The sequence below is a fragment of the Pelodiscus sinensis genome, chromosome 5, assembly GCF_049634645.1.
Source record: "Pelodiscus sinensis isolate JC-2024 chromosome 5, ASM4963464v1, whole genome shotgun sequence".
NCBI classification, from domain to species: domain Eukaryota; kingdom Metazoa; phylum Chordata; order Testudines; family Trionychidae; genus Pelodiscus; species Pelodiscus sinensis.
This window is the reverse complement of record NC_134715.1, coordinates 7,893,530-7,920,632: the sequence shown is the minus strand read 5'-3', so window position 1 is coordinate 7,920,632 and position 27,103 is coordinate 7,893,530. Positions and strand designations below refer to the sequence as shown.

General features: G+C 46.7%; 1 protein-coding gene across 3 annotated transcripts in view; it reads right to left on the bottom strand.

Annotated features, from left to right (window-relative positions):
• Window positions 1–21,949, bottom strand: part of PPEF2 (protein phosphatase with EF-hand domain 2) — a 31,119-nt gene extending 9,170 nt beyond the window's left edge. The window contains exons 1-12 of one of the 3 annotated variants that reach the window (XM_075929439.1): window positions 19,611–21,949; window positions 14,736–14,808; window positions 9,110–9,237; window positions 7,035–7,092; window positions 5,449–5,624; window positions 4,188–4,302; window positions 2,758–2,804; window positions 1,855–2,021; window positions 1,465–1,501; window positions 1,221–1,370; window positions 507–836; window positions 83–268 (exon numbers count right to left, since the gene is read on the bottom strand). In XM_075929439.1, the coding sequence (XP_075785554.1) occupies window positions 83–268; window positions 507–836; window positions 1,221–1,370; window positions 1,465–1,501; window positions 1,855–2,021; window positions 2,758–2,804; window positions 4,188–4,302; window positions 5,449–5,624; window positions 7,035–7,092; window positions 9,110–9,237; window positions 14,736–14,790 (1,449 nt within the window). In that variant the 5' untranslated portion in view covers window positions 14,791–14,808; window positions 19,611–21,949. Of the gene's footprint in view, window positions 1–82; window positions 269–506; window positions 837–1,220; window positions 1,371–1,464; window positions 1,502–1,854; window positions 2,022–2,757; window positions 2,805–4,187; window positions 4,303–5,448; window positions 5,625–7,034; window positions 7,093–9,109; window positions 9,238–11,364 lie in introns of all 3 variants that reach the window. The other 2 variants (XM_075929440.1, XM_025190043.2) reach the window with 2 other exon arrangements.
• Window positions 21,950–27,103: the final 5,154 nt, after the last annotated feature.

Here is a 27,103-nt window from a genome sequence, read left to right as displayed (position 1 = left end):
CAAAAGAAACCCAAAGGGGTAGTACAGAAACGTGCTCAAATACCCTTAACTCTGTCCCTCTGGCCCTGGCCTTTCCAGCTACCTTTCGATTGTGGCAGAACTCATAGCCTTCCTGCTTGCACTCATGAGAGCGAATCAGCAACTGCAGGCCGTGCTTCTGTAGAATCTTCTCCGTCACATCAGGCCCAAAGTAGCAGCCACCTCCGCGGACTGTATTCATTGTACAGCCCTCCTGAGGCACCGGGTCACTCCACAATATATCGACAATCTGAGAAATCAAACACACAGGACGACTCTCTGCAGAGGTTGCCGCGGCAACGTCAACATTTACCAGCACCTGACACACCAGAGCATCTGAGATTCCACACCTCCCTCGAAGCACCGGGCAGCCCTGTGAGGTCTCCACGGATTGGGCAGCCCAGCCTGCATGCACAGTCCGCAGGAGAAGACGGTGTTAGATGGCGGGAGGACAGGATCCCAGTGCTGTCCCAGGCGGCCAAACTCACCTGCTTCCACTCTTCTTGGCGAGAGTGGCTGGTTCCACAGGACTCCAGCTCCGACTCGGACATGGTGACAGAGCTGACGCAGGTGAGCTCCTTGTCCGCCGGGGTCTCACCAAACCCCACCTGTCTGCGGCACTTCTCCAGCTCCTCTTGGACTGTCTGCCGGACCCACTGGGAAAGCTCTGTTCTGCTAGCGCTGGGATGGAGGCACGAGCCAGGGAACGAACTGCACTTCGGAGAGTCGACGCCCTCAGGGCTCTCGCTGTTCATCGCTGCGGAGTCCACGTGTCTACACTTCTCTTCTCTCTTTTTGCCCCTTAGTACAGAAACAAACTGAAAGAAAAAAAAAAAAAAAAGACAGAGGGGTGGGGGTCTGGACACGAGGTTGGAGGGCAATTCCCACCTTGGCTCCAACACAAACTTGACCCTTGTGGCCTTGGCCAAGCCACGCAGCACTTCTTGCCAAAGTTTCCCCTTTGTTAAATGGGGATTAATCACACTGCCTTACTGGCCTAGGTGTTGTAGAGCCCCGTGCAAAGCAGGAGATAACCCAGCTAGCGCCGCTGGGAAAGGAGGGTCTAGCGGAGAGAGGACCCCTCAAGCTGGGGTCTAAACGGCAAAAGCCAGTCTCTGTTTTTATCCTCCCTGGCCAGGATATCACACAGAAACCTGCTCTCGCCCGCACAAGCCAGCGGCACATCCACCAAGGAGACGTACCTTGTGCCTTTCGATTTGGCCCAGCAGCTCCAGGTCAGTCATGTCAGACACGCCACCGTGTAAAATCAGGACTTTCTGATCGATTAAGGTGCCCAGCGGCAGCCAGCAGAAGACATTCTGGAGCATCTTCAGAATTTTCTTCCCATGCACCTAGGAGGATGAGGGGCGGAAGGGAGGAGGTGACTTGGCAGGAAGTGTCTGTCAGACACAGGAGAGGAGGCGCAAGATTTCAGAGCAACCCTACCTTGTATTTTTGCATGACCTCCTTGGTGAAACCATAGCTAGATGGAAGCCGAGGAGAGAATTTTAGGCAACAGTTTAGTAACAAGCACGTTGCATTCCAATAGCCCAGCGGGTTGGGGAACCTTTGGGGTCGGGGACCGCTGAACTCGCAGAAAAATCAGTCGGGGGGGGGCACACACAAGCAAGAAGCAAAAAGAACAAGCCCTCAGTGATGTGGCCCCTGACTAAAAAGGAGAAAGCCACTTCCCACATCTCCTTTGCATGCCAGAGTCTAGGGGGGCCCAGCCAAATAGATTTTGTGTGCTCCTGCCCCACGGGGGCCGGATCCAGGAAAGCCCGGGGGCCTTAGGTTCTCCACCCCTGCAATAGCCCGTGCGTTCCACACTCATACCGTAAGTTGACCATGTGGTCCTCGTGGTTTCCTCGGTTCAGGTGAACTTCCTTTGGGTACACCAAGAGGAAGGCAAACAGAATGATCAAGATCTCAATGGACTGTTTGCCTCGGTCCACAAAGTCCCCGTTGAACACATAGGACTTCTCTGGAGACGGAAGGCCATTCTACATAAACAAGGAACATAGTCAAACGCGACAGGGCAAGATGGGAACAGTCGGCAAATCTCTCCCCGCTGTATTCTCTCCACTGCCACCTGTACGTATATCTGCCTTCCAGCTCCCTGAGTCTCATAAGAACGGCCGTACTGGGTCATACCAAAGGTCCTTCTAGCCCAGTAGCCTGTCTGCCGACAGTGGCCAACACCAGGTGCCCCAGAGAGGGTGGACCGAAGACAATGATCAAGCAATTTGTCTCCTACCATCCTTCTCCAGCCTCTGAGAAACAGAGGCCAGGGACACCATTTTATCCCCTGGCTAATAGCCTTTTATGGACCTAACCTCCATGAAATTATCTAGCTTCTCTTTAAACTCTGTTATAGTCTCAGCATCTTGATCACCCACATCAGCAACTGAAAAGAACTAACGTTGCCTTCTAGCCATTGTGCCTTAGGGTGATGTTAACTGCAGACATTGGCTACAAACACACGGTAAAACAACAGCCAGGTGTTGTCTTTTAGCTGTTAAAAATGGACTGCTAGCATCTGGAAAAAACTACAGCTAGAACAATAACCAATGTGAAGACAAGGTCTTGCAAAGCACAGCCATTTCCAAACCAACTGAGCGGAATGTGAGAAGCCGGTTTAAGAGCTCGATCCTGGAGAATACTCCCCACTTCCTGGCTCCCATGAGGAATGGCCGTAGGATGGGCCAGCATCGCTCCGGGGCAAAGCACAGGACATACCTTGTAAAATATCAGAAATAAGTCATCCAGCCGGCCATGCAAGTCTCCTAAGACGTGAAAAGATATTCAGTTCAGGGTGGGCTTTTCCCCTTCCCCACCTTCAACATAAAGCAAAGCACTGTGGAACAACTGCAGTCTTCATACCATCCTTGTCGGGGAATGGGACGGGACACAAACAGGCCTGTGCAAACAGGTGCGGTTCCTCAGTGCAGCTGCGCCCACTTACACTGAGGCCACATCTCCACTTGCTGGAGGATCAGCACTCTGGCATCGATCCTCTGGGGTTTGACTCAGAGGGTCTAGGAAAGACCTGCTAAATCAAATGCTGAAAGTGTCCCCATTGGCACTGGTACTCCTCGTTGTCACAAGGTGTAAGGGAAGTAGATGGGAGAATTTCTCCCATCGACCTCCTGCTGTGGGGCCACCCTCGAAAATTGGTGCAAGGTCTGTCCAGACTAGCCACAGAATTCTCATAGCTGGAGATGCGTCTCTTGCATCAATTTTCCTGCCTTAAGTTACTTTTACAGATGCTAATGGCAAAACTAGATCTATTAAATAAAACAGCGGGGATTGCTCATCCTTCTTAATGATTAACTGGGTTTTGGGGTTTGGATTCTCCTCAACTGCCCTCATGAGCATTATGGGATGCTTTTATCAAAATGCATCCTCCCCCACCCCTCCTTTCTACAACTTCTACTGTTACAGCAGAGCTATAGAAGCCTAGCTACTACTTTCATTGGACTCACTGACCAAAATATCCATGCACGGCCCAGCCTCAGGGCAGCTGTGTTTATATACTGACAGAACGAGGAGCAATGGTCTCAAGTTGCAGTGGGGGAGGTTTAGGTTGGATATTAGGAAAAACTTGTTTCACTAGGAGGGTGGGGAAGCACTGGGATGGGTTCCCTAGGCAGCTAGTGGAATCTCCATCCCTAGAGGTGTTTAAGACCCAGCTTGACAAAGCCCTGGCTGGGTTGATTTAGTTGGGATTGATCCTGATTTGAGCAGGGGGTTGGACTAGATGCCTCCTGAGATCTCTTCCAATCCTAATCTCTGATTCTATGTACCAGCGACTGAACTGATCTAGAATAGGTAAAGAAAACTGCTGACTAAGCTTCCTAAGCTGGTCACTATGGAGACTTGGGCCCTCTACTGGGTAGGTTTGATTTGACTTGAACGCAGCAGGTTACGGTGAATTGGATTTCCGCTCTGATGTCCCACCATGTACACAGGCACAGCTGTACCATTTTGAAGCTACACACAAACAACAGTGCCAGACCCTGCGCCGTTCCACGCCTACGCCGCCATTTCATTTGCTGGGGTTACACACCTAACACAGAGCAAGATTTAGCCTCCACGGCTTTGCAGTTGAAAACCACACCCCTCCACGGGTGGGGCTAGTTCTGGTTTTTCCTTTTGAGCGCTCTTACCGCAGACGGTGACCTCCTCGCTGTAGCAGGTGGAGACATGGTTGATGTTTGGCAGCTGCATGAGATGTCGCCTGGTCTCGTGCAGGAGTTTTAAGACATAACGAGCGTGGAGCTGCTACTGGGAGAAATCGAGGGCATTAGAGCGGGATGTTCGCAATACGACAGTGTTCAGGGAGTGGAAGCGAACGGGCTCGGGCAAGCCATTAGCATGGTACTTGCAACTGCAAAGGGCTACCTAAAATGCTACTGGTAATGAGGCGTCCAAGGGAAGGAGACCTGGGTGGTGTACATGGGCCAGTCCAGCGAAGATAGCAGTCGCCAAGTTAGGAAGGATTAGCAGCAATTACATTACAAGGGAGTATACACAGGGCCAGATTTTGAACAGCACCTTTCACCGAGATCTCTTTCTGCAATGGGAGCTGCTGGGGCCTGAGCACACTTGACAATCCAGCTCTCCGAGAGACAGTGAGAGTTAGGCCAGGTCTATACTACACCCGGAAGATCGGCTTAGGGTAGGCTGTAGCATAATGTAGCTGAAGTCAATGTACCTTAAGCTGAGCTTGGCACCGTCTCCACAGCAGGGAGTCGATGGGAGCAGGGCACCCTCAGCATTCAATTCAGTGGGTCCTTACTAGACCCACTTAATCGAACACCAAAAGATCAATCTCCGGGATGGTAAGTAGAGATGTGGCTATCATGTGTTGCAGCACAGGACCAGAGCCACTGTTTTAGTGAGCTACCTGGTATCTGTATTACAGTATCACAACTCCAGCAGAGATCAGGCCCTTGTTGTGCCAGGCATAGTGCAAGAGACATTCCTGGCTTACAAACTAAACAGGTAAGACAGACTCATACCCCTAATTGTGTTTGTTGCTCTTCTCTGAACCTTTTCCAGTTCCACTACATTCTTTTTAACATGGGTTGACCAGAAACTGGGGACAGGATTCAAGGTAGACTTACGTAGCAGCAATATAACCTTTTCTATCTGATTTTCTATTCTTTTCCTAATAGCTCCTAACATTCTGTTCACCTTTTTCACCAACTTTTTGGCCAACTGCCTCCACAGTCATCACATATTGATTTATTGGGCCCACGAAGAAAAAAAAAAGTGGATGTCCTAAAACATTTCCCCTTCCTATTTCTAACTACGCGTTTGAAAAGAGAGAAGCAAATCACCCCTGGAACTCTTCTTCTACCCTGCCACCTCCATGGCAGTGCAAGGAGAGAATACCACTGAAATCCCCCTTTTGGGGATACTTACTTGTTTCTGCTTGAAAGCTTCTACTAAGGCAGTTGCATGATCAGGCCGCAGCGGGAAGGAGAGATGAGGTCCCATATAGGAATCTGGCACTTCCACAGATTCATAATCACAGAGCTTTTCCAGCTCTGTGTCTTTGTAGCTTTCTTCCTCAGTTAATATGCGGCTAATGAAGTCCCCTGGGTGGAGTTAAAAAAAAGTGAATCAGGTCTAATTAAAGATCATCATCCTGGAGGGGTATTCAAGGACAGCCCTTCGTTAGCCTTGATTCCAAAGCATGTAATCCAGTTAGAAACTAGATCGAGGGAACTAAACCTGGTTTAAACTCAGAATTTGCTTCATGAAGGAAATTTTGACATTGATTCTTTTTTCATCCCCATGCAGATTGAAAACACTTTTGAAATTTCCTGCAAAACTGATATTCTGAAAACTTTCGGAGTTTGAAAAAAACTTTTAATTTTAAAATTCTAAAATGCAATTCAGGTATCTGAACAAAAACGCAGACAATTACCAAAATGAAATTCTTTTCAAATTTTGAAAAAACTCCCCACAGGGATTTTGCACTGAAGTCAACATGTTTTTTCTAAATGCTATAACTTTGACAAAAATAGGATTTCCCATATTTCAACAAAATGTTTCCAACCAGCTCTGTCTAGATGTGATTTGGACTAAGCAAGGCCCAGTATGCTCCGTGGCAAGTATTTCTGAAAGCCTGCCTTGTTCCTGCAGCATTTTGGTGTAGCTAGTCTGTGGTAAGAGTTTTTTGTGCCCCCCGAATTAAATGTGGAAATGAATGGTATAGCTAGGCAGGGTCTCTTCTGTTATTTCTTTTGATATGCTAGTCAATGTATTTCACTCTGTATCCAGATCTTTGATGTAGCCCAAACATATTAGGTATTGAAAACACGTAATAACATTGTAGGATTTCATGGAGTGGGGCAAAAAAGTTAGGCGAGAGAGGCATGTTGAGATAACAGGGTAAGCACATCAGCTGGATGTATTTGCTAAAATGATCAGCAGCGAAATAGTTAATGCCAACATGTGACTTGTACAGCCAGAGTTCACACACTATTGGGAAGTCCCTGCCCTTTTGAGCTAGTGTTTCAGGCTCTCAGCTCAGGAAGGCTGCACTGCATCGGTTGGCATCCACGTTTCTATGGTCCTTGCCACAACCATGGAGGGCTAGAAACTTAATATTTGTAAAGACAATCAGGCTGCTGGGGCACCTTCTCCACGGGTGGAGTCTGCAGGGTCATGGAATTCACAGGACTCTGATTATTGTGATTAAGAAACATTTGGCAAAGACAAACTCTTTTATAGCCTTATGAATGTGACTTTTATTCCTCCCAGCTCCTACCGGGGAGGAAGCTGTTCTGCATCTCCCTATTTTACTCCTGACCCACTTTAGCCTCCTGAGACCTGCACTGCAGTCATGGCCCATTTGACGCCCAGCCAGGTCTCCTTTCAGATGCCGTTAAGGTCGCTCCTTAATCAGTCACCAGCGTCATACGAATCCATCTCCCTCTCCATACCCTGCACTCGGTGCGCCCCGCAAGTACCACACCTACGTAGGGAACACGCAGGCTTACTCTCGTTGCTGCTGCTTGGCGTGAAGTGGTCCATGAGGTAGCTGAAGAAGTTGTGGAGCTGTGGGCGACAAGGAGTGCCATGTGAGTCACCCCCACACAAGAGCTAAAGCTTTGCAAGCTCTACTGCGAGGCAAGGATGGAAAAGGTTAACTGCTTCAGGGGGCTGGAGCAACCAGACGCCGGGGGGGGGGGGCTGCACCAGTCTGGCTGGCCCACCGCCTGACAGACAGGAGCGAAGGGGGCTGCTCCAGTTAAACCCAGCATTTAACTTTTAAACCCAGAATTTACATCCCTCCTGCGGAGTGTTCCTCAGAACATGGTTCCTCTCTTCACCTGACAATCTCCGCAGCACGCCGCACGGCATTTACAGCATATCAGGTCACACCTCTTCCCAGTGTGGAGCAGAAGCCCTGGTCTACATAGACCAGTCTCCCCTCTCGCAAACAGGCCAATAATCTGGGGAAGATGAAAAAACTACAAAATGCAGCCCGTTGTGCAATAGGACACCACCAGGGGGGAAATTCTGCATGAGCGCTAGGCAGTTATTAATTCAGACCTTGCTGCGGGAAATTGATAGTCCCTGTTCATTTCTCCTCTGGGCAACGTAGCTACGGAAGCTGCTCTTACGCATAGAAAAATCCAGTCCCATTTGACTGAGCCATTTGCCTCACAATATCTCGCTGTGGAGAGTTCCACAGCTTAATCCTCCATTATGTCAAGTGATACTTAATTAACCACCTTCCCAATGTAATGCTGATCGTTAACAGCCAGATTTTAAGATGAGCTCAGCTCACTGGAAACACGCTGGGTACCAAACACGACAAAATCTGGCCCTGGGAGACAGACTAGTGAGCCTACACTCACCCAAGGCAACGCAAACCCTTCCATTGACGTCAATGGGCGTCAGAACAGGCTGAAGACGAGTGATACTTTGTAACTGTTTTTGGAGTGCATGCAAAAGACAGGGCTTTCCTCACTCCCCTTGCTTCACTTCACCCTGGGGTTTTTTCCCCCCACGGGAGTTTGTCAGTGGGGGTATGGAAAACAAGAAATCATAGCATCCCTCTCTGAGGATTTATCCAGGTTTCCATTTCCCCTTCAGCTACTCTGATCCAGAAATCTCTCTCTCACTGCAAGAAAAGATGCAAATATCTGCTTGAGACAGGCAGGGGTGAAAACACAGAGCCCAGTTAAACAGTAAGCGCTCATGTGTTCATAAGTCCCCATAGACAAGCTGTGAACTGAGACTGATGTGCCCCCAATCCGGTCTCATTTCATTTGCACCCCCTGGTTTCAAGGAGAAGTATTTCTGGCTTTCATCACAGCTCCCTATTCGCTCGTGTAACAGGAAAAGAAAGTCAGTGTGAAGAGAGCCAGAAGGGGGCTGGGAAGCCAGACGGAAGTCAACACCTTACCAGAAAACAGCAAGGACAAAATTTAAACATGAGAGGCAGCAGATCAGGAGCTGCTGTTTCATTGCAGGAGACAACTTTCCCTGCCAAGCAGCCACAGAAAGAGTCTTGAGAGGTCTACCACAAAACTCTGGAGATGCCACCCTCTCCTAGGCAAGAAGGGTCAAGCAGCTGAGGCCTGCCAGGCAGAGCAGAAATGTAAGAAAGGGGGAACCGAGAAGCTGGCGGGAAAAAATTCCCATTTAAAACACAATTGTGCAACTCCCTGAAGATGCATGATCCTACTGCTGCGGTTCTCCTCCCATCATCTCATCCATTCCCCCTCTGCCCCAGTGCATAAGTGGGTCTTGCATTTTGTCTTTTTCACAGATCACTTTTTATTGCAGTAGCCCTAGATGGTCTAACCCAATTATGGGATGTGGATGAGACGCTGAAAGATGGTCCTGTACATACACGCTGGAAGCAGCTTCCCGGGAGCAGTATTATCCTTACTGAACAGAGAGGGAAATGAGGTGAAGAGGATAAATAAATGATTTGCCTAAGGTCACCCAGAGAATCTGCTGGATAATTGAGAACTTGAACTCAGGTCTCTAAAACCTCCTCCCCGATCCTTAACGAAGATGCGGCCCGCCAGACGGCAAACGCTTCCCCGCAGCACTGTACCTTGATCTGATCCTGCTCACAGGAGTACTCGATGGATTGGAAAATTCTCCACGTGCATCTTCGGCGCATCTCTAGCCGGGCAACGTAGCGTCGATACCACCTTTGGATCAGGACCGCGGCCTTGAAGGCTGTGACACAGAGAAGAGAACCAGAGAGCTGGGATACAGCCTCCCAGCATCAGGGCAAATGCTCTTCTCCCTCCTAGCCACGCCAGGAAAGAAGGGAGTTTTCTCCTTCACATGCAAATCACAGGAAAGAATTAACTCTGGCTGACTGAGAAAAGACAACTCCACTTTGGCATTTGGTTTTGTAGCAGGAGGAAACCAAGATCTCTCCTCATTTACAAGTGGGAGAATGACAGAGGTCTGAGACTAGCCAACAGTTACGGTGCTCACCAGGGACATGAGATTACAGATTTAAGACCCTGCCCCAAATCAGACAGTGTAAAATCTTGAAACTGGACTCCCACATCTCAAGTGAGTTTCCAAATCAGTAGGTTCTTGGCTATTCTGGGGTCTCTCTCTCAAGTTCCACCCTGGATTCAGGAAACCTTCCCTGTGACAGGTGGGTTGACACAAAATCCTTTGGAAACAATCTCTCAGCTCAGGGGACAGGATCTACCCATGTTCCACATTGATCTCCACAAGACATTCTGCTTAAATACTTTGGGGGAAATACTCCAGGTGTACTTCATCTTAAACCAAATCCATGGACTGAAATTTAAACCCAGTCTCACTACTTAAAATAGCCCCTCTTCCCTCTTTCTCCAAAGCCACTGCCCATTAGAAACAGCAAAGACAGCCCTCTCTGAAAGTTGAGTGCCCAGTCATTTACATTTAAGAACTTCTAAGTGCCTCAAAACCAAAAATATAAAGTCCACAAAAGATTCATTAGTGACCACACTCTGAACATGTAACATCACATGTACGTCATTTAATGCTGCTCATGTATCAAAAGGTAAGGGACTAGTTTTGTTGTGCTGTTTTATACATCTTTATAATTGTACAACTAAAAAAACACCACATTATCTCATCACCAAGCTTACTTGGATGAGCTGCATCTGGCAGGGTTTGTGCTGATTTTAAAAAAGAGGGGGGAAAGATTTTTCCACATTTTACAAGGAACTGAGTCATAAATTGAGTAGCAGACACACTAACAATTATTCACTAGAGGATATAACTTTGCTTGTTCAGCAAACCTACAGGTAATCAGAAACAATGTCCGTTCTTCGTAGTGAATATAATTCAGTAAATCCCAAATCACACGTGAAAAAAGTATTGCTCTTTTCACCCTATCTGGAACCATTAATAACCAAATCTGGTCACACAAATGAGATTTCTCCAGGAGCATCCTTAACCAATCTTCCCTGGAAGAATGTTGACATGCCTAGACGCCACGGTGATGGGCACATTAGAAATACAACTAGGTATCTGAAGAGACTCTGATCTTAATCCATGCTCGTGTAATTAAGGAAATCCTGTTTTCAAACCTATAAACAGCATCAAAAGTAGATCAACCAACAGTGTTTAAGCAGGTTCCCTGCCTTAAGTGAAGATTCACAATTCTGAGCAACTTTAAGATGGATCAGCAAAAATACACGATAAAGTGCATTCTTTTGGCAAATTTTAAACTGATACATAAGCAGCACAGAGTCTACCTGCTCTCAGATAACATTAAGGTTTCATGCTTAAATATACGAGTCAAGGAATAACATTAAGACCATACACATCCTCACCTTTGCCCCTTTTGGGCATACATTGCAATGGTCACATATACTACTCTCCAAATGATACTGACACCACACAAAGCCCTGCAAGGACACAAAACTTGTATCCACATCTGCAAAAATGAGCTGTGGATATCCATGCAGGGTTCTAGATTCAACATCAGTAACTACATCCACATCCGTAGCTTCAAAAATGAGCAGTGGATATCAATATCCACACTTGTGGATGCGGATTCCTGTGGCTATAAAGCTGATATCTGCAGACTTGCAGGGCTCTAACTATAAAATAAGAAAACAGGCCCTGAAAGTGACAATTTTGCCATGGATTGTCCTGGAATCTCCAAGAATTAAAGGTGAGTCTTTAATTAAAGACTACATCACGTGATGAAATCTTCAGGAACACATCCAACCAAAGCCAGTAACCCTTGATGACTGTCTAAGAGTCTGGAGTCCCCCTTCAGGTTCCTGCTCAGTTTCCTCATGGATCTCTAGTTTCACTTTACGGAAAACGTGAAAACTCCTCAATCACCTCTTATTTTCTGCCAGTGTTTCAAGCGGTGTGGCTTGCTCCATTCCTTTCCTTGTTCACACCCTGAAGATTACTGTTGTGCCTGGCAAATAGGAATGCTGGGAACAGACTGGAATTCAATTATGACTTCAGTCAGCGGAGGGGTCAGAGCTACAAAAGGTCATATCCCAATACAGTGGCTACTTAACAGGGATCTCTGACTATCCATAATTTCAAACCTTCCAGGAAATCAGGAGTGTCCAGGAGAATCCATTCAGGCAACACCACCCTTATTTCATGATGAGGACCAAATGGACAACACCATTCTAGTCTTTGCGGGGGACCAGGGTGGAGCAGATAGCTCAGCAAAACATCATATCTGAGCAGCAGGCAACACATAAAAAGCAGAGGAAACCGGATCAGTTTGAGGTCCTGGAAAAGCCAGTAATGCAGCTGCAGAGGCAGAGAATCCACATGGATTTTGTGGACATGGGACAATTTGGACCAAATGATCAGATCCAACATTTGGTTGCACATGCGTTGCTTAAAATGCAAATTCCTCGTCGGAAGAAAAGCTGCTTGGATGAAGATTTCATTCAGTTTGTTAGAGAGAAGCCCCTGTATATGCTGCAGCAACTGGGCCTGTACCCAGAGCAAAGCCTTTGGTTCTGCAGTACTCTTATGTGGCAGACAAATTCTGTCACAGTATCATTTAAATAATGATAATTAATTAATTATTCAATAAATGAAATATGGAAATGAATATGCCATTCAGACCAGTCTCCTCTGTTTTATGTATTTTCAGTTAAATTCCATTTTATGTTCCAGTTTCAGTGTGCCACAGATCTTGTTTTTAACTGAAAAAGCACAGCTGCATGAGATACTGGCTGGAGGAGCACTGCTAGCAGATCTAGAGAAGTGATTATTCCCCTTTATTTGGCTCTGCTGAGGCCACATCGGGAGTAGAGTGTCCAGTTCTGGGCCCCCCTCTATATGAGAACGGATGTGGACGCATTGGAGAGGGTCCAGCGGAGGGTGACCAAAATGATTAGGGGGCTGGAGCATGTGACCTACGAGAAGCTGAGGGATTTGGGTTTGTTTCGTTTGCAGAAGAGAAGAGTGAGGGGGGATTTGATAGCAGCCTTCAACTTCCTGAAGGGAGGTTCCAAAGAGGATGGAGAGAGGCTGTTCTCAGAAGTGATGGATGACAGAACAAGGAGCAATGGTCTCAAGTTGCAGTGGGGGAGGTCTAGGTTGGATATTAGGAAAAACTATTTCACTAGGAGGGTGGTGAAGCACTGGAATGGGTTACCTAGGGAGGGGTGGAATCTCCATCCCTAGAGGTTTTTAAGTCTCGGCTTGACAAGCCCTGGCTGGGTTGATTTTATGGGATTGGTCCTGCCTTGGGCAGGGGGCTGGACTTGATGACCTCCTGAGGTCTCTTCCAGCTCTCTGATTCTAGGAGAAAGCAGATTATTTTGGGTTCAGAACATTTGAAGCTTTTGGCAGCTGGAGATGAGGATGTTTCTGGTAAAACGATCGATGAAATTATTAATATAGTTTTAAATGCTGTCTGTAGGTTTCAGAGTTAACATACATATGAAATGAAAGGGGCAGTTGTGGCCACTCAGAGTTAATATTTCAGGTAGTATATGGACTCAAGACAACAATACTAAACAGGTGTACACTAACCTATCCTTTCAAAGTGTCTGCCACAATAATAAGGGCTGGAAACAACAACAGTTAAAACAAAATGATTCCAAAGCATGATTGTAGGTTATGTGACAGACCCAAGAAAAAATACCAAGACTGCATAGTGAAAAAGGCCTTGGTTATAGGTTAAAGACATAATGATACTTTGTTATGGGCAGTTCTGGACAGGGAGCATGTAAAATATCTGTGTTTCTGCTATAGCACCACCTTGTGTTACTTGGAGCTCTATAACAGCTTGGTATTTGTAAAGCAATCACTCCATCCCTGAGAACTCTAATGCTTGCAAAATGCTTATTAGTGAGACAAGATATGAGGCTATTTTTTTTGTGTGCTTACATAGACCTGAAGAAGAGCTCTGGGTGAGCTCAAAAGCTTGTCTATGAAGTTGCTCCAGTAAGAGATCTTACCTCACCCAACCAACATCCTAGGATTGACCTGGATACAACACTGGGTACAAAATACTTATGTAAGTCACTGGGCGCATTTACTAAGATTACTTGGGCATGCAGAGGAACACACAGGGCCACACAGAACATGGGTAGCAACGTATACAGACTTCATTGAACTTAAGATACCTTAAGAAAACATGAGTGGTTCTGAAGAAGTGGGCTGTGCCCATGAAAGCTTATGATTATTTTATTTAATTTTTATATATATAGTCTCCAAGGTGCTAAAGGACCAATTTTTTTTTTTAAGTTACAGACTAACACGGCTACCCCTCTGAGACTTTGATTAGTTACCCATATCTAGACACCTTCCTGCATTACAGCTTGGTAAAGTTTTTTGACTGAAACTTTTTTAGGAGACAAATACAGATTTGTGCCATCAGAACTCTGCAATAATTTGTGTCTGTTTTGCTGAATGGCTTCAATTAAAAAAAAAAAATCTTTAAAAAAATAAAAACTGATTTTTTTTCAGAATGATTGCAGCACTGTTCTGTAGCCTTACATAACAGATACTTTCTGTGAAGAACCCGGATTTTTTTATTTCATTTATTTCCAAAACAATGCATATTATATTAGAGCGGAGGGTCTACACTACTGCCATCATACAGCAGAAATCATAAAACTGTATCAGTGAAAACTGAAAGAGAAAAATTAAAACAGCTAAAAAACAAACAGTGATGCCATCACTTATAATTAAAAAAATAAAAACCAAGCTCTGTCAAGCCCAATCACAAGAGATGAGACAAGAAGATCACTGCATTACCACTCTTTAAAATAGACTCAGCCTTAGCTGCCACGTCGAACCTTTAAAAGAGCCAAAGTGATTAATCCTCCATCATCCCCGTTTGGTTTGGCAAACTCTCTGTGCAAACCAGTCCGTGTTTTGGTTTCAGTTTCAAGATCCGAAGAAAGAAGTGTTCATGCCAGCACAGCTTTATCAGACCCTGGAAACATAATACACACGTTTCCCCAGGAACTGACAAACTAACTTGGGTGACAACAGCAACAGATTTGCTTTGCTTCACAGCTTTGCTTCTGCCTTTAATCTCAGCCCAAGCTGAAAGCTATTTACTATTATCTTCTTTGGGAGGGTCTGTTTTTATGGGATACTCCCCTATGCAACAGGGTCCAGGGACAGTGTAGATGCAGCTCTATGCTGAATATTTATAACCCTCTCATAGGACGTTTATAATCCACCAGGAAAGATTGAAATATACCTCGGGAGACACTCACCTTTTTCCGATTTCCGCAGCAAGTAGTAGGCATTAGTGGAACTACCACATCCCATGATCTCCAAACAGTGCTCCTATGGGATTGCAAACAAATACAGTTTCGTCAAAATCAAGTACAGGCTGAGCCTCTCTAATCTGGCACTCTCAGGACCTAATTGATTCCAAACAAGTGAATGTTCTGGACTACAGGAGGTCAATGTTGTCTAGCAGCATTACCAACACTTCTACTGCTTACTATGCGGCTAGAGGACATTTAGGGGTAAATTAGAGCTAAATAACAACTCAGAACACTGAGAGCTAGGACTGGGGGCTGTAAACAAACTTTAAGGGACCACAGGAAACTTTGCCACACCCATGAAAAGTGGACATCCTGCTAACTAAAATTATTCCGGACAATGGATGTTTCTAGAGGAGAGAGTTCTGGATTAGAGAGGTTCAATCTGTATGCAGCACCAGGAAGAGCATTCACATTCAAACTCAGGATGGGTGATCTGCGTTCCAAGCTGCTGGGAGCCAATCATAACTATATTAATACTCAGTAAGGCTCAGAAGTCACAGCATTACAGGTGATCTCTCTCAATTTAAGTATAACCCTGACATCTAAATTTTCCCAACATACCGTACATCTGTGCACAACCTGGCTGGGACAGAGTCTTTTGGCAAGGTCACCACTTGGATTGTTCCAGCTTCAGGTCAGAGATATGGAAGGACATTTTGGAGGTATTTTGTTTTTTAACCAGCTTTTGAATGCGGGGTGCCTACATGCATTATGTCCCTCAATCAGGTAGAGCAGGGCTACTCAACTTTGGAAGCCCTGGGGGACACAATGATATTCACAGCACGTGCCGAGGACCGCAACTTAAGTGTGGTTGCAAATACATGCAACTATATATGCAAATAGCTTTTCATACTGGCAGGCATGAATACAAAGATTGAGGCAAGACTACACAACACACAGGCCCCGTTTTAAGTCCGTTCTGCTGATATTAATAAAATGCAATATTTACCCGATTTCCACCTATATGACAGCACTTTTAATAAACAATATCAGTCCAGGAATTTTACTACTAAAATGCATATCAACAGAAGACTATTATATTGACTACTTTTTTTGGTTTGGCTCCCACCCGTGGGCTGCGTGTTGAGCCCTGCGTAAACCCAAACCACACTGCGGGCCACAAACAAATGGGCAGCGTGTTGAGTAGCTCTGAGATAAAGTATTTAAGTATCAACATTTTAATATAGATTCCTAACTTTAGTCTCCCAAATTTGAAGGTATCTAGGTAACCCATAATGGCAACTGGCATGAGCCTTTGTTTGATTTATAAAACGTTCAAGGTTGTTACAGAATATTTCTGCAACCTAGACTAGAATTTATGATTTGCCTAAGAAATTCAGGCCAAATGGCTTTGTCTGAGGCAAGAGTGCACACAAACATGCCATAGGATTAGATCATTTTCACCTGGAAACCATGCACATTACCACTGCTCATTCAGAAATTCAACCTCAATGGCAGGATCAAAATAAGAGGTTGTAGAGGTGCAGATAAACTAAAGGATTGTCTGAGATAAGCCTGCAAGCAGGAAAGATGGGTTAAGAAGCTCGATGGAGACAGGCATTTCTTATGTATGCATGGGTTGAATTGGACTGGAGAATCAAGGGAGACAGATCAGGTAGTTTCCCAAAAGGCTAACTACAATAAAGTCAGTTAGAATAGGCCAACTAAAGGACTGTATTCGCTGTGCATGAAAGAACAAGTTTAGCCACAAGGCTTTCTTTTGGAAAAGTAGGAACATCATAGCATGAGAATAATCCAAAGTGATCCCCAAGCACATCATGTCTGCAAGCAACTCTTTTGTATGAGTCTTGCCTTCCCCCTGCCCTCATCAAGGCCCGACCCAGATCAGACGTCCTCGACATGACAATACCTAACTCTGGGGCTGCACTATTGCACTGGGTGTCTGCATTTGCACACACCCGGATGTGCCACTTCATCCCTAATGACGAGGAATTAAAAGACAGGGACAGCGTTTAAATCTATTTGCTACATCGCCGCTGAGTCGAGGTGAGGCTAAAATAAACAGTTAGCTGTCATAAGAAAATAATCAGCTTGGTTAAGTAAATGCCGCTTTTCCTCACCTTTGGGTTTTGCACCTGGGGGATATTACACCACCAAAGAATTGCTTGGATCCCAGTCATTCCCATTAATTTCACCATCGCCAAGGGTGCATGTGCACAGCAACTAGCTGGCTCACAATATAGGAATCAGACCAATTGTGAAACCTCTCACTCTGGAGACAACCCCATGGGATTCCTTTTTCACCATTCAACCTGTGATGGGTTTTGGAGACCACGGACACAGGCTATGACCTCACACTCTGCCCAGGTACAGAAGAAAACTAGAACGAGCAGAAGGCGGCTAACACAGCGAAGGCGTTCCTCTCCGTTCCTTCTGAGGAAGGTGAACTGCTTTGGTTCGTGACAGAAGGAAGCAAGTTTGGTACAAAAGCTTGTGCGACAGAAGCCTGCATGTTAGGAAGCTGCCGTGAAAGGGACAGGAAGCGTTTCTGTCAGCAATCGTCCTGGGCGACCTCTCGGTCACACGCATTCAACGGATGGTGACACATCAGTCACAGACAGCACCATGTAAAAACTAGGGATTTCCAACAGTATTCTTGGGAGACAGAAATATGGCCGGGAGGGAGGTAGGGTGGCAGGATAGGGCCTGACTGAGAGGCAAGGAAGGAAGAGATTCATAGTGAGAGTGGCAGACCAGAACTCAACTAGTTTTGTAGAACACAGAATCAACAGATGGTAGAGGTGCTTTTCCTCCTCACTCTGAAGGACAGAGGCCTCGCTCTTCCTCTTCCTCTGCACCCAGTTCCTTAAAATGGCCAGACGGTTTAACCAAAAATACCGAACACCTCCACCCCCCCCAAACCCGCCCACCGGGGATAAAATTCTGTTGGGGGGGGGGGGAGGGGGAGACCAAAGTTGTTGAGGGGAAAAAAAAAAAAAAAAAGACTCCGAGAGTTATTAAGCAAAAAATAAATAAATAAAACAAACAGCATGGCCCTTTCAGTGCATGTAGAGTCAGAATAGGTATAGGAACAGGGGAGTGGTTGAGCACTAAGACCCAGGGAAAACATTGCTTCCCCTTGGTCTTTAGGCTTTTTTCTGGTGGCCATTTTGTTTTCTTGATCAAGCCAGATTCCCTGCGGAACCAGGTAAGCAGACGGTCTAGGGGCTCGGGGGTAGGCCAGGGGCTGGGCCCAGTTGCCGAGTGTGTCATGGGGTTGCCAGGTGTCCGGTATTTTCGCCTCCACCAGCGGGGAAAAACCAGAAAATACTGGACATTTTAGGTGTCCGGTATTTTCTGATTTTTTTTTTAACCGAAAGGTGAAAATACTGGACTGTCTGGGTCAATACTGGACACCTGGCAACCCTACATGTGTAGTTAATTAAAGAAGAGAGATACACTAATTAAAGAAGCCTAAGAGGAATTGCATGAAGAGTCAAAGGACACAGCTGGTGCTCACCTCCGTAGGAAATCGAGTTCTGTTTTGGTTGCATGAAAGGTGCCAAATCAGTGTGAGAGCCAGCTGCAGGCCCAGCATTAAATCCCCACCTCGACTGGGACATGGCAGAGAGGTGGCCAGTCCTAGACTCCAGCCGGCAGGGGCGGGAGCAGCCGAACAGAGAAGCCCTGGGCATGCCCATCGAAGCTGTCCAGTGGTCGGGCTTCCCCGGATTGCGAGGGCTCTGTGTGGGTGGGGCAGTGGTGCCCTTCTAGACCTCCGGGCATCGCTAGCTGAGCCGCACGGCTGCCTCCCCGGGTTGCAAGTGAAGTGGGTGTGCCTACGGGCTGCAGCTGGGGGATGCTCTGAGCAAGACCCCGGGATTGCTTTGCAGAGCCCTACCCGCATAGGAGAGCCACGATTGGTCCGCAGGGCTGTCAGTCAACAGAGATCTTGGGGTGGGAGGGGCCTTGCTACAATGCACTTGGTGAGTGGAGGATGGGGAGGATCTAACAGAGACTGCCCCCCCCCCCAACCCCTTCCATATGCCTTCTCCTCTCTGACTCGCCCATTCTCTCTGCAGGCAGGGGTCATAGACTTGTGACTAAGAGGGGGCACTGCCCAGTGACGGGGAGGGGGGCGGCACTTCCAGGTGATTTAGGGATATATGGAGATGGGAGGCAATTGTGGGAAAAGAATCACAATGCTCTCTGCGGGACACCAGCTGTGCAAGGCAGCAGCATCAGGCCCACCATGGGATACCCCACACGCTGTTCCAGCTGAGTGGTCTGCTTTGATCCCCATCCCCGCCCTAGGAACCACCCTGCTGTCTAACCCTAGACATCGACTCAGTTGGACTGCCAGGGACAGATCAGCCCTCCTGGGTCTCCGCCGTTGCTGAGTCTCACACGACCCCACGGACAGGACTTCTGGAAAACCAGACAACAGCAGAACACAGTGGGGTGTGGATCTTTCTCCACCTAGCTGTGATGCCACCTTGTCATTTGTATTACCAAAGCGGCCAGGACCTCACAGGGCTGTACAAAAACAGATGAGACAACCCCTACCCTAATGAGTCTAAATGCATGGAAATCAGGTCAGCCAACAGATATTTAAAAGCAAAGCAGCAGGAATGATAGACTGCACAATGACCAAGCACACCGATGCTTCAAACCAGAGCAGAACAGATGGGGGAAAAAACACTACAAGACAAAAGAAAGACGATTGTGTTGCCCGTCAAGTTGAGCCGGCCAGCAAAGCAGCACAAGTTGCATCTTCATGAAAACACAAAAATATATCCACGGTGCACTATCTGAAACCCAGGAGCGTTGTAATAATCCCTGCACTTAAATACTTACACTTGTAAGAGTCCGCAACGCCTACCAATGCAGTATAGGTACTCCCCTGTTGGCTCAAGTCTCAAACTTTACAATTAATCTTTGCAGACGTGCAGGTCTGTTTTGATGGTTCTTATTGCTGAGATCACAGAATTTTCTAAACGCCCAGGACACACACGTTAAAAAGGCAAATGATTAATAAGAAGTAAGGTTTGAGTCAGAGCATGCCTTAGAAAAACGAAATAAACTCGCAAGTCAGAGTTCAAAGTTTCCGGGGGCAAGCCAAGAACTAATATGCTTTATAAAACTTCGTAGCAACATCTCTGGAACGTGGCCACGCCTGCTGCAAAATGGAATGTGCTCCCCGTCGTTGACAAGAAATAAATACATAAACATAAAAGCCCAACCACCAGAAACAAATGCAAGGTAACTGGCGCCCGAAGGCCCAACAGCCTGGCTGCAAACACACGTGTGCCACTGTTTGCTGTACGGCTGGATCTGGGCTCAGGCGGACAAGGTTGTTATAGCTTATCAACACACGGTCATTTGCATATGAGCAGCAACTGGGAGCTTGGCCAAGAGCACTGTAGTTAGAAAACATCGCTGTCCCTTGCAGCCAACTCTGGAACAACTTCATCACGGTCTGCCCAGGTGTTTTTAGGGACCCTACTGCACAAGACACCGCTACAAAGAAAGAAGGAAAAGAAAACTTACCTTTGCTACCAATAGGTTAAGGAAGGATTTCTTGGGATCCACACTTCAAAGCTCTCTGGTTATTTTTAATGTGCTTCGTGCATTTATATAATCAGCATTTGATGCCCACCATGATCAAAATTCTGAGATGCTTTAACCAGACGTTCCCATCCGCCGCCTTAAAATGATGAACAAGCTACTCCAAGCATATTTTCCCCTTCGCTGCTCCAGGAAAACTCCCATTTCCTTCTGAACGTCCAGCATGAAGCACATGTGCTGGTCCCCATGTGCTGCACAGACCCCGACGGTGTATTTACTGCAAGGTTGTTTTGAGAAGCTTTCCAAAGCCTTCCCATGTGACACTTACAAAAGACCTCAGATCTGAAGGGGATTAGGATTACCAGCGAGGATTAGGGATGGGAAACACAGCACGCCGGCCTCTCGTGTCTCAGCCCTTGTACATCTTCCTGCTGCCCTTAGTCACATGCTCTCTCTCAGTCCCGACATTGGGAGGGAAGGTCCCTTGTTCGGGGTACATTAGGTCAGGGTTCCACTGTGCAGAAATAGAAGGCTATGGGTGAGAGGACATAGGCAAATTGGCCTGTGGCCAGGTCTTCTTGGCAGCAGGGAGGCCTAGTGGTTAGGTCCCGGATTTAGCTGGCGGGAAAGGGCTGCAGAGCCCTGCCGCTGGTGCCCCAGGAGGCCTACTATCTGAGAACAGTCCTTAAATTTGGGGCGTGACCCCAAGACTCCAAGTTTCCCCCTCCTCAGCGAGGGTTCCTCCCTTTTGTCCAAGGGGGTGGGGTTGGAGGCTGACTTGCGCCTGTGCCTGGCCAAGCGGACGGGGTTTAGCGCAGGTCCTGAAGACAGCGGAACCACACTCCTGTCTCCGCACTGGTCAGCACCTAACTGAGGCAGGCTCCTTCCTTTTATCCTTCCTCCAGACCTTGGCTACAGGTAAAGCGGGTTGGGGCTAGCTGGGCCAAAAGGCTTTGTTTAACCCCTGTGACGCCAGGCCCTCCTCTCTCCACTCCCTCATATGGCCAAATGAAAACCCAAACGTGAACGCTCCCAGTTCCTGGAGTGCAGAATGGCTTTGTCCGCTCCTCTTTTGGTTCCCTTTAAGATTAATCAGACAAAACACTTTGAAGTAAGTAATAGAGAAGCCATGAAGAGATACCCTGGTCAGCACAGGGCAGTTCAGCACAGGGCCACTTGTCATCACCTACAACCCCCAACTTAAACCTGTCCAACACATTATCAATAAACTACAGCCTATACTGGAACAGGATACCATACTCCAAGAGGCTCTGGGAGACAGACCCATAGTCTCCTATAGACAACCACCTAACCTCAAGATGATTCTTACCAACAACCACAGGACATACCACACTAACACCAACCCTGGTACCTTCCCTTGCAACAAACCCCGTTGCCAGCTTTGTCCACATATTCATTCTGCCGATACCATTATTGGACCTAACCAAGTGAGTTATAAGATCAAGAACACATATTCCTGCGCATCCAGAAATATAATCTATGCTATCATGTGCCGAAAGTGTCCGTCTGCTATGTACATTGGACAAACATCTCAGACACTTCGCCAAAGGATTAATGCCCACAAAACAGATAGACAAGATCACAAAGAAAAAACAGTTTCTTGCTATTTTAACCAGAAAGGACACTCTCTCAATGACTTAACCACCTGCATTCTGCTACAAAGACCTTTTACATCTCTACTTGAAAGGGAATCCTCTGAACTATCATTCATGTTAAAATTCGACACTCTCCAAAAAGGAATGAACACACACTCAGGCTATCTTACCCATTACCAAGATAGCTTCCCCAATTATCACCTCTAATACCATTAACTCACAAACATCCCACTCTCCCCACCTCTAATATCATCAATTCACAGACACTTACTTACCTTCCTCCCCCCCCCCCCCCCCCCCGCATCCTCCTCCTGTTCTGAAATGTGATTTGTCCTTTTCATGTGTGTTCATTTTTTTAATTGTATCCTTTGGTATATATGGTTGTGACTATTTTCTTCCACTATTTGATCTGAGGAAGTGGGTCTGGCCCATGAAAGCTCATCACCTAATAAACCATCTTGTTAGTCTTTAAAGTGCTACATTGTCCTGCATTTTGCTTCGGGAATAAAATAGTTTTTTTTAAACCAAATGTGCATCCCAATGAACGCAGTTTTGCATTCTTATCTAACTTCTGGATTCACATACCTAGGAAGGAGCCTCCTCCACAGTCCTTACACATTGTAGCTCTAAAATAGTGATAGAAATGCAGCCGTGTTAGTCTGGTGTAGCTGAAACAAAATACAGGACTATGTAGCACTTTAAAGGCTAACAAGCTCTAAAGCATTCATCTGCTGCATAGATGCAAAAATCCTTATTGAATCTTAGGTGCTGGAACTCGGAGTCCTGGAGATGTTGCTACCTTGAAGTGGTTTCCATTCCATACTAGGTTTACAGTTTGGTTCAATGGATCTCAGCACCCCCGCTCCCGGTGCAAATGGTTCTACCACCCCTATACTGAACCGCACTGAAGTTACTCCATCTTTCCTTGAGGCAATCCCTTGCTCAGGAAAAGAAACAAAAAGGCTGAGCAAAGAAACTATTACAAAAGTTGCAGCAACTCTTTGGCACACTGGGGGCCCTGCCATACTTGGAAAAACAACCTAAATGGAAAAAAGCACAAACATGCTTGCACCCACCGCTTACAGCAGATAACCAACAGGCGATTAAAATAGTGGAGGTCAGTTCGTTGCGGACAGGTGTTCACGAGTAATCAGACTGCTGCCGGGTGTTTGTGAAAACTGCTTGGAACAAATCACTCTGAAATGTGTTGGTTTAAACTCTTCAGTGGGTAACTCACAGATGACAAATATCTGCAGAACTGGGATTCATTTGCAAAACAGGAAAAAGACACTATTCACAACAAATGCAATGAGTAATTTGAACATATCTATAAGCCAGGGAGATTCTAGACTTGACCCCTAGCGATTGTAAATCAGCAGGCATCTTAGGAAAAGTCCATAGGTCTTTGTCTATTTATTCCAGCTGAAGATCTGGCCTGCTAGCTTTGTGTGCGGCTCTTATGAGAAGAAATGCGAAAGAGAAAGGCAGGCGCAGTTGCCAGCTCTACAAACTACAGAGAGACAGATAGAGAATTAAAAAGTCAGCGCAGTCCCCTTTATTCCCACATTCTTCTTGGAAGCCTGTTTCTCATCAAGTCCACTTCAATGCTACCACAATAACTGATGCTTTTGAGTACACAGGGTCAAAGCAAAAGCTTGCCATGCCTTTATCTAGGTAAACGTAGAGCACTTAGGTAAGTATTGTGGCAAAACTCTGGCAAAACCCAGTGGGCCTTGCATTTCTAGGCAGTTATTGTTTGCCTCAGAGGTTCTCTGTGACCCTCCACCGCACAGCTTCCTGAGCCATCCTTGTCACTGGCAAAGTCAAAAGATTGGGGTAAAACCCCTCCATAATCCTGGCTTCCCTTTCTAGGAACAGACTTTTGTTTAGTGGTGTGGGAGGATTGGAGGGAACCCAGGCCCACTGCTCCGGGTTCTGGCCCAGGGACTCTCAGTAGCAGCAACTGGCAGTGTTTTTCCTCTAGCCCCAATACAGCAAACTTTACTCTGTGTCAAATGCTCCCCTAATACCTTCTCCCTGGTACCTGAGCGAATCTTTCCTGCTTCAGCACAAACTCTTTCCTTTTTGCGATCCGCAGCAACACATTTCCCTCCTCTTAGTCCTTTACTCCTCTCCTTCCCTCCCCCTTGCCTGGGGGAAACCTTTTAAAGTAACCCAGCAGGCCTTAATTGCCTGCAAGTGCCTGATTATCCTGCTGCTTCAGACAAGCTCTTAACTAGCCTCAGGTGCCTTGGTTGCTTGGCAGCAGTCTCTGGCAGTTTATTCAGGAATCAGAAGAACATTCACCCTGCATGTCTACCCTCCACCAAACTATTGTAGCCAGATGTCCTGGGTCTGTCACAGTATGTAATGACATATAGCTAGACACAGCACCAGGAGTTAAAGAGCCTATAAAGCGGTGTTAGGAAAAGCTCACTTGACCAGTTCCACAACATTTCAAGGGATGCTGTGTGTGGATCAGTGTTTTAAAGGAAGCAAAAAAAGTATTTTGCTGCACAATGAATTGTATCTAAATGCCCATCATTAATTTTTCACATAAGCCATTGCTGAAAGGACGCTGTGATTCCAAAGAAAAGAGAAAGGAGCAGCAGCAGGCAAAAACAAACACAAATACTTTTGTCTCCTCCATAGTCATTTTGAGTAAATTTTAGCGTCGCTATCATCTTAGCATGCTGTACATACACCTACTGTGACAAATGGGATCAGAACCCCAAATAAACCATTCAGGTAAGCCCCCTTTAATAACGAAAGGAGGGTGTACACACGGATGGCTCCCCCAGGTAACAATTATTTACACTGGGCTTAAGAGTAAATACAAGTAATTTTATTAAATACAAACAGTAAGATTAAGTGAAAACAGACAAAGCAAATTACAAATTTAAAATAAAAGAAATTACTTAACTAGTTCTAACACACTAAAGTGTATTGCAAACTTACCCTAAAACTGTTATTTCAGGGGGGAAAACAAAACAAAACAAAAAAAACACACCTTCCAAGCCAGGGAAGATATTTTGCTCCCTGGGGTTTCCGGCTCCCTTCAGGTGTCTCATGCCAGCCAAAGACCAAGAGACTGAAAACTTTGCATGTTAAGTAGACTTCCTTTTGGGCAGGAATTCTTTGTTTCTACATTCCCCGCTTCCATGGAATATTACCTGGTCAGAACCCTGCTGGAATGGTCACATGTCTTCCTAAGACCAGCCATGCTTAGACTTAACGGACAAAGAAAGCTGTTATCAAGTTGTTACGTTGATCACCCACATGTTGAAGTGTTCCCAGCACTGGAAACATCCTTGATGGCTAGCATTTGCACATTAAAAACCACAAACTATTCCAGCCCCATATTTCTAACTTTGCATACAGAAATGATGCAAACACCAAAATAAGAAACACAGATCCAGCAGACCGTGACATTAAAATTGATAGGTTACATGAGGTATTTTGTCCAAAGCATCTTTGAGTTATGCATATTTGTGTACACAGGACAATGTCCTACTACATGGGGTGAGGGGGCACATCACAATGCGTGCCCCGATCTGTAATCGCACCTCCAAATGCAGCACAGATGCATCCTGAGAGAAGATCATTAATGAGCAATGGCGTTGGCCGTTGGCTACATGCAACACAGACTTTTACACAAGGCCTCACCACTCCAGTTTCCGAGTAAAACATTTTGTTTGAAGACCACCAATCCCATCCCACAGTTCTTACTCAGGCAAAATTCCCACCGGCAGCCATGAAAACGGTGCCCTATTAGGAATCGGATCCTAAATGCTGAAGCCATAAGGGTGGATAGTCACCTCAAATCAATCCTTCCCACTTTGTGTTTTTTGCTGCGGTGTCACAAACTGGCGGATTAACCAGTGCACAATGCATCACAAGCAAACATGCTTGACTAAGGCGGGGGGGGGGGGGGGGGGGGGGAAGGGCCTCCGCGGGCCCAATCCGACCCGCCAAGCGGGTTCATCCGGCCTGCAGAGGCCCTGTCGTTCCCCTATCCCCAGGTCAATTAGGGCCTGGGGGCGGAAGGAAGCACATGAAGTTTCCTCCATCCTGCCAGGAGCACGCAGCATGCTGTTGCGTGCTGCCCCGCCCCCAAGCCCTGATTGGCCTGGGTGCAGAAGGGGGAGTGCGTGAAGTCTCCTCCCACCGCCAGGAGCATGGGTGCCCAGGGGGAAGCTCGGGAGGGCATGCGAACGAAGGTGTTCCCCCACCCCCAAACCAATCATGGTCTGGGGGTGGGGAAGCAGGGAAGTATCCTGGCCCCGCCCCTTCCGCTTGAGGCCCCGCCCCTCCCAGTGCAGCCCAGGATCACTTCAAAAATTTCTGAAGTGGCCCCTGGCAAAAAGTTATTACACCCCTGGATTAAGGGGATGTGGCTGCAAAATTTCTATTGATGTGAACGATCAACTGGGCAAAGGAGATTCAGCCTCTGTTGATCCCCGCAACCCCCTACGACCTGAGGCTCCTCCAATCTGTTAGGGAAATAATCAGTGTCGTTAGACCCTAAGCTGAACTAGGCTATTTTGTTCTGGAGGAAAGTACATTCATTGAAAGTGACACCATGCAGAGCTGCTCTGCACGCTTCCTTAGCAAAACACACCCATCTCGCAGAGCGGCAATCTTCAGGGAAAACCAGCCATTCAGATCCAAGGCAAATCGCGCATTCCCGTCCACTCTCCAGCAATGCAAAGGGAAGTTTAAACTGTTCTGGGGGCATCAACTGGCAAAAAAAATCCTTCCCTCACCTATCATCTTACGGCCCACATAGGAGCCTCTGACGTGCTGGACCGCAGGAGAACCAGACTGATTCCCAGGTCCTGTGGGAGGTGTACCGGGGCCCCAAGCCCCTGTGTGCTTCAGAATACATATCTGCTTGGCCCTGCTCTGCTCAGAGGAGGGTCGAGGGGTGGGGGAAGAACACAGGCCTATCCACTCACCAGACACACGTCCAGGAACAACAGCAATTTCAGGGGCTGCTGTAAACCTGACACTGTCACAAGACCTTCAGAGCTCTTACTGCCCATTCCAGTCCGCCCTGGGATTGCTCCACCACTCAGTTACTTTTACTCAGGGGTGCTGCTAAAAAAAGGGGATGAAACCAGAAGGCGTCCATTTTGGATGTGAATCACAGACCCCTACGTGCCT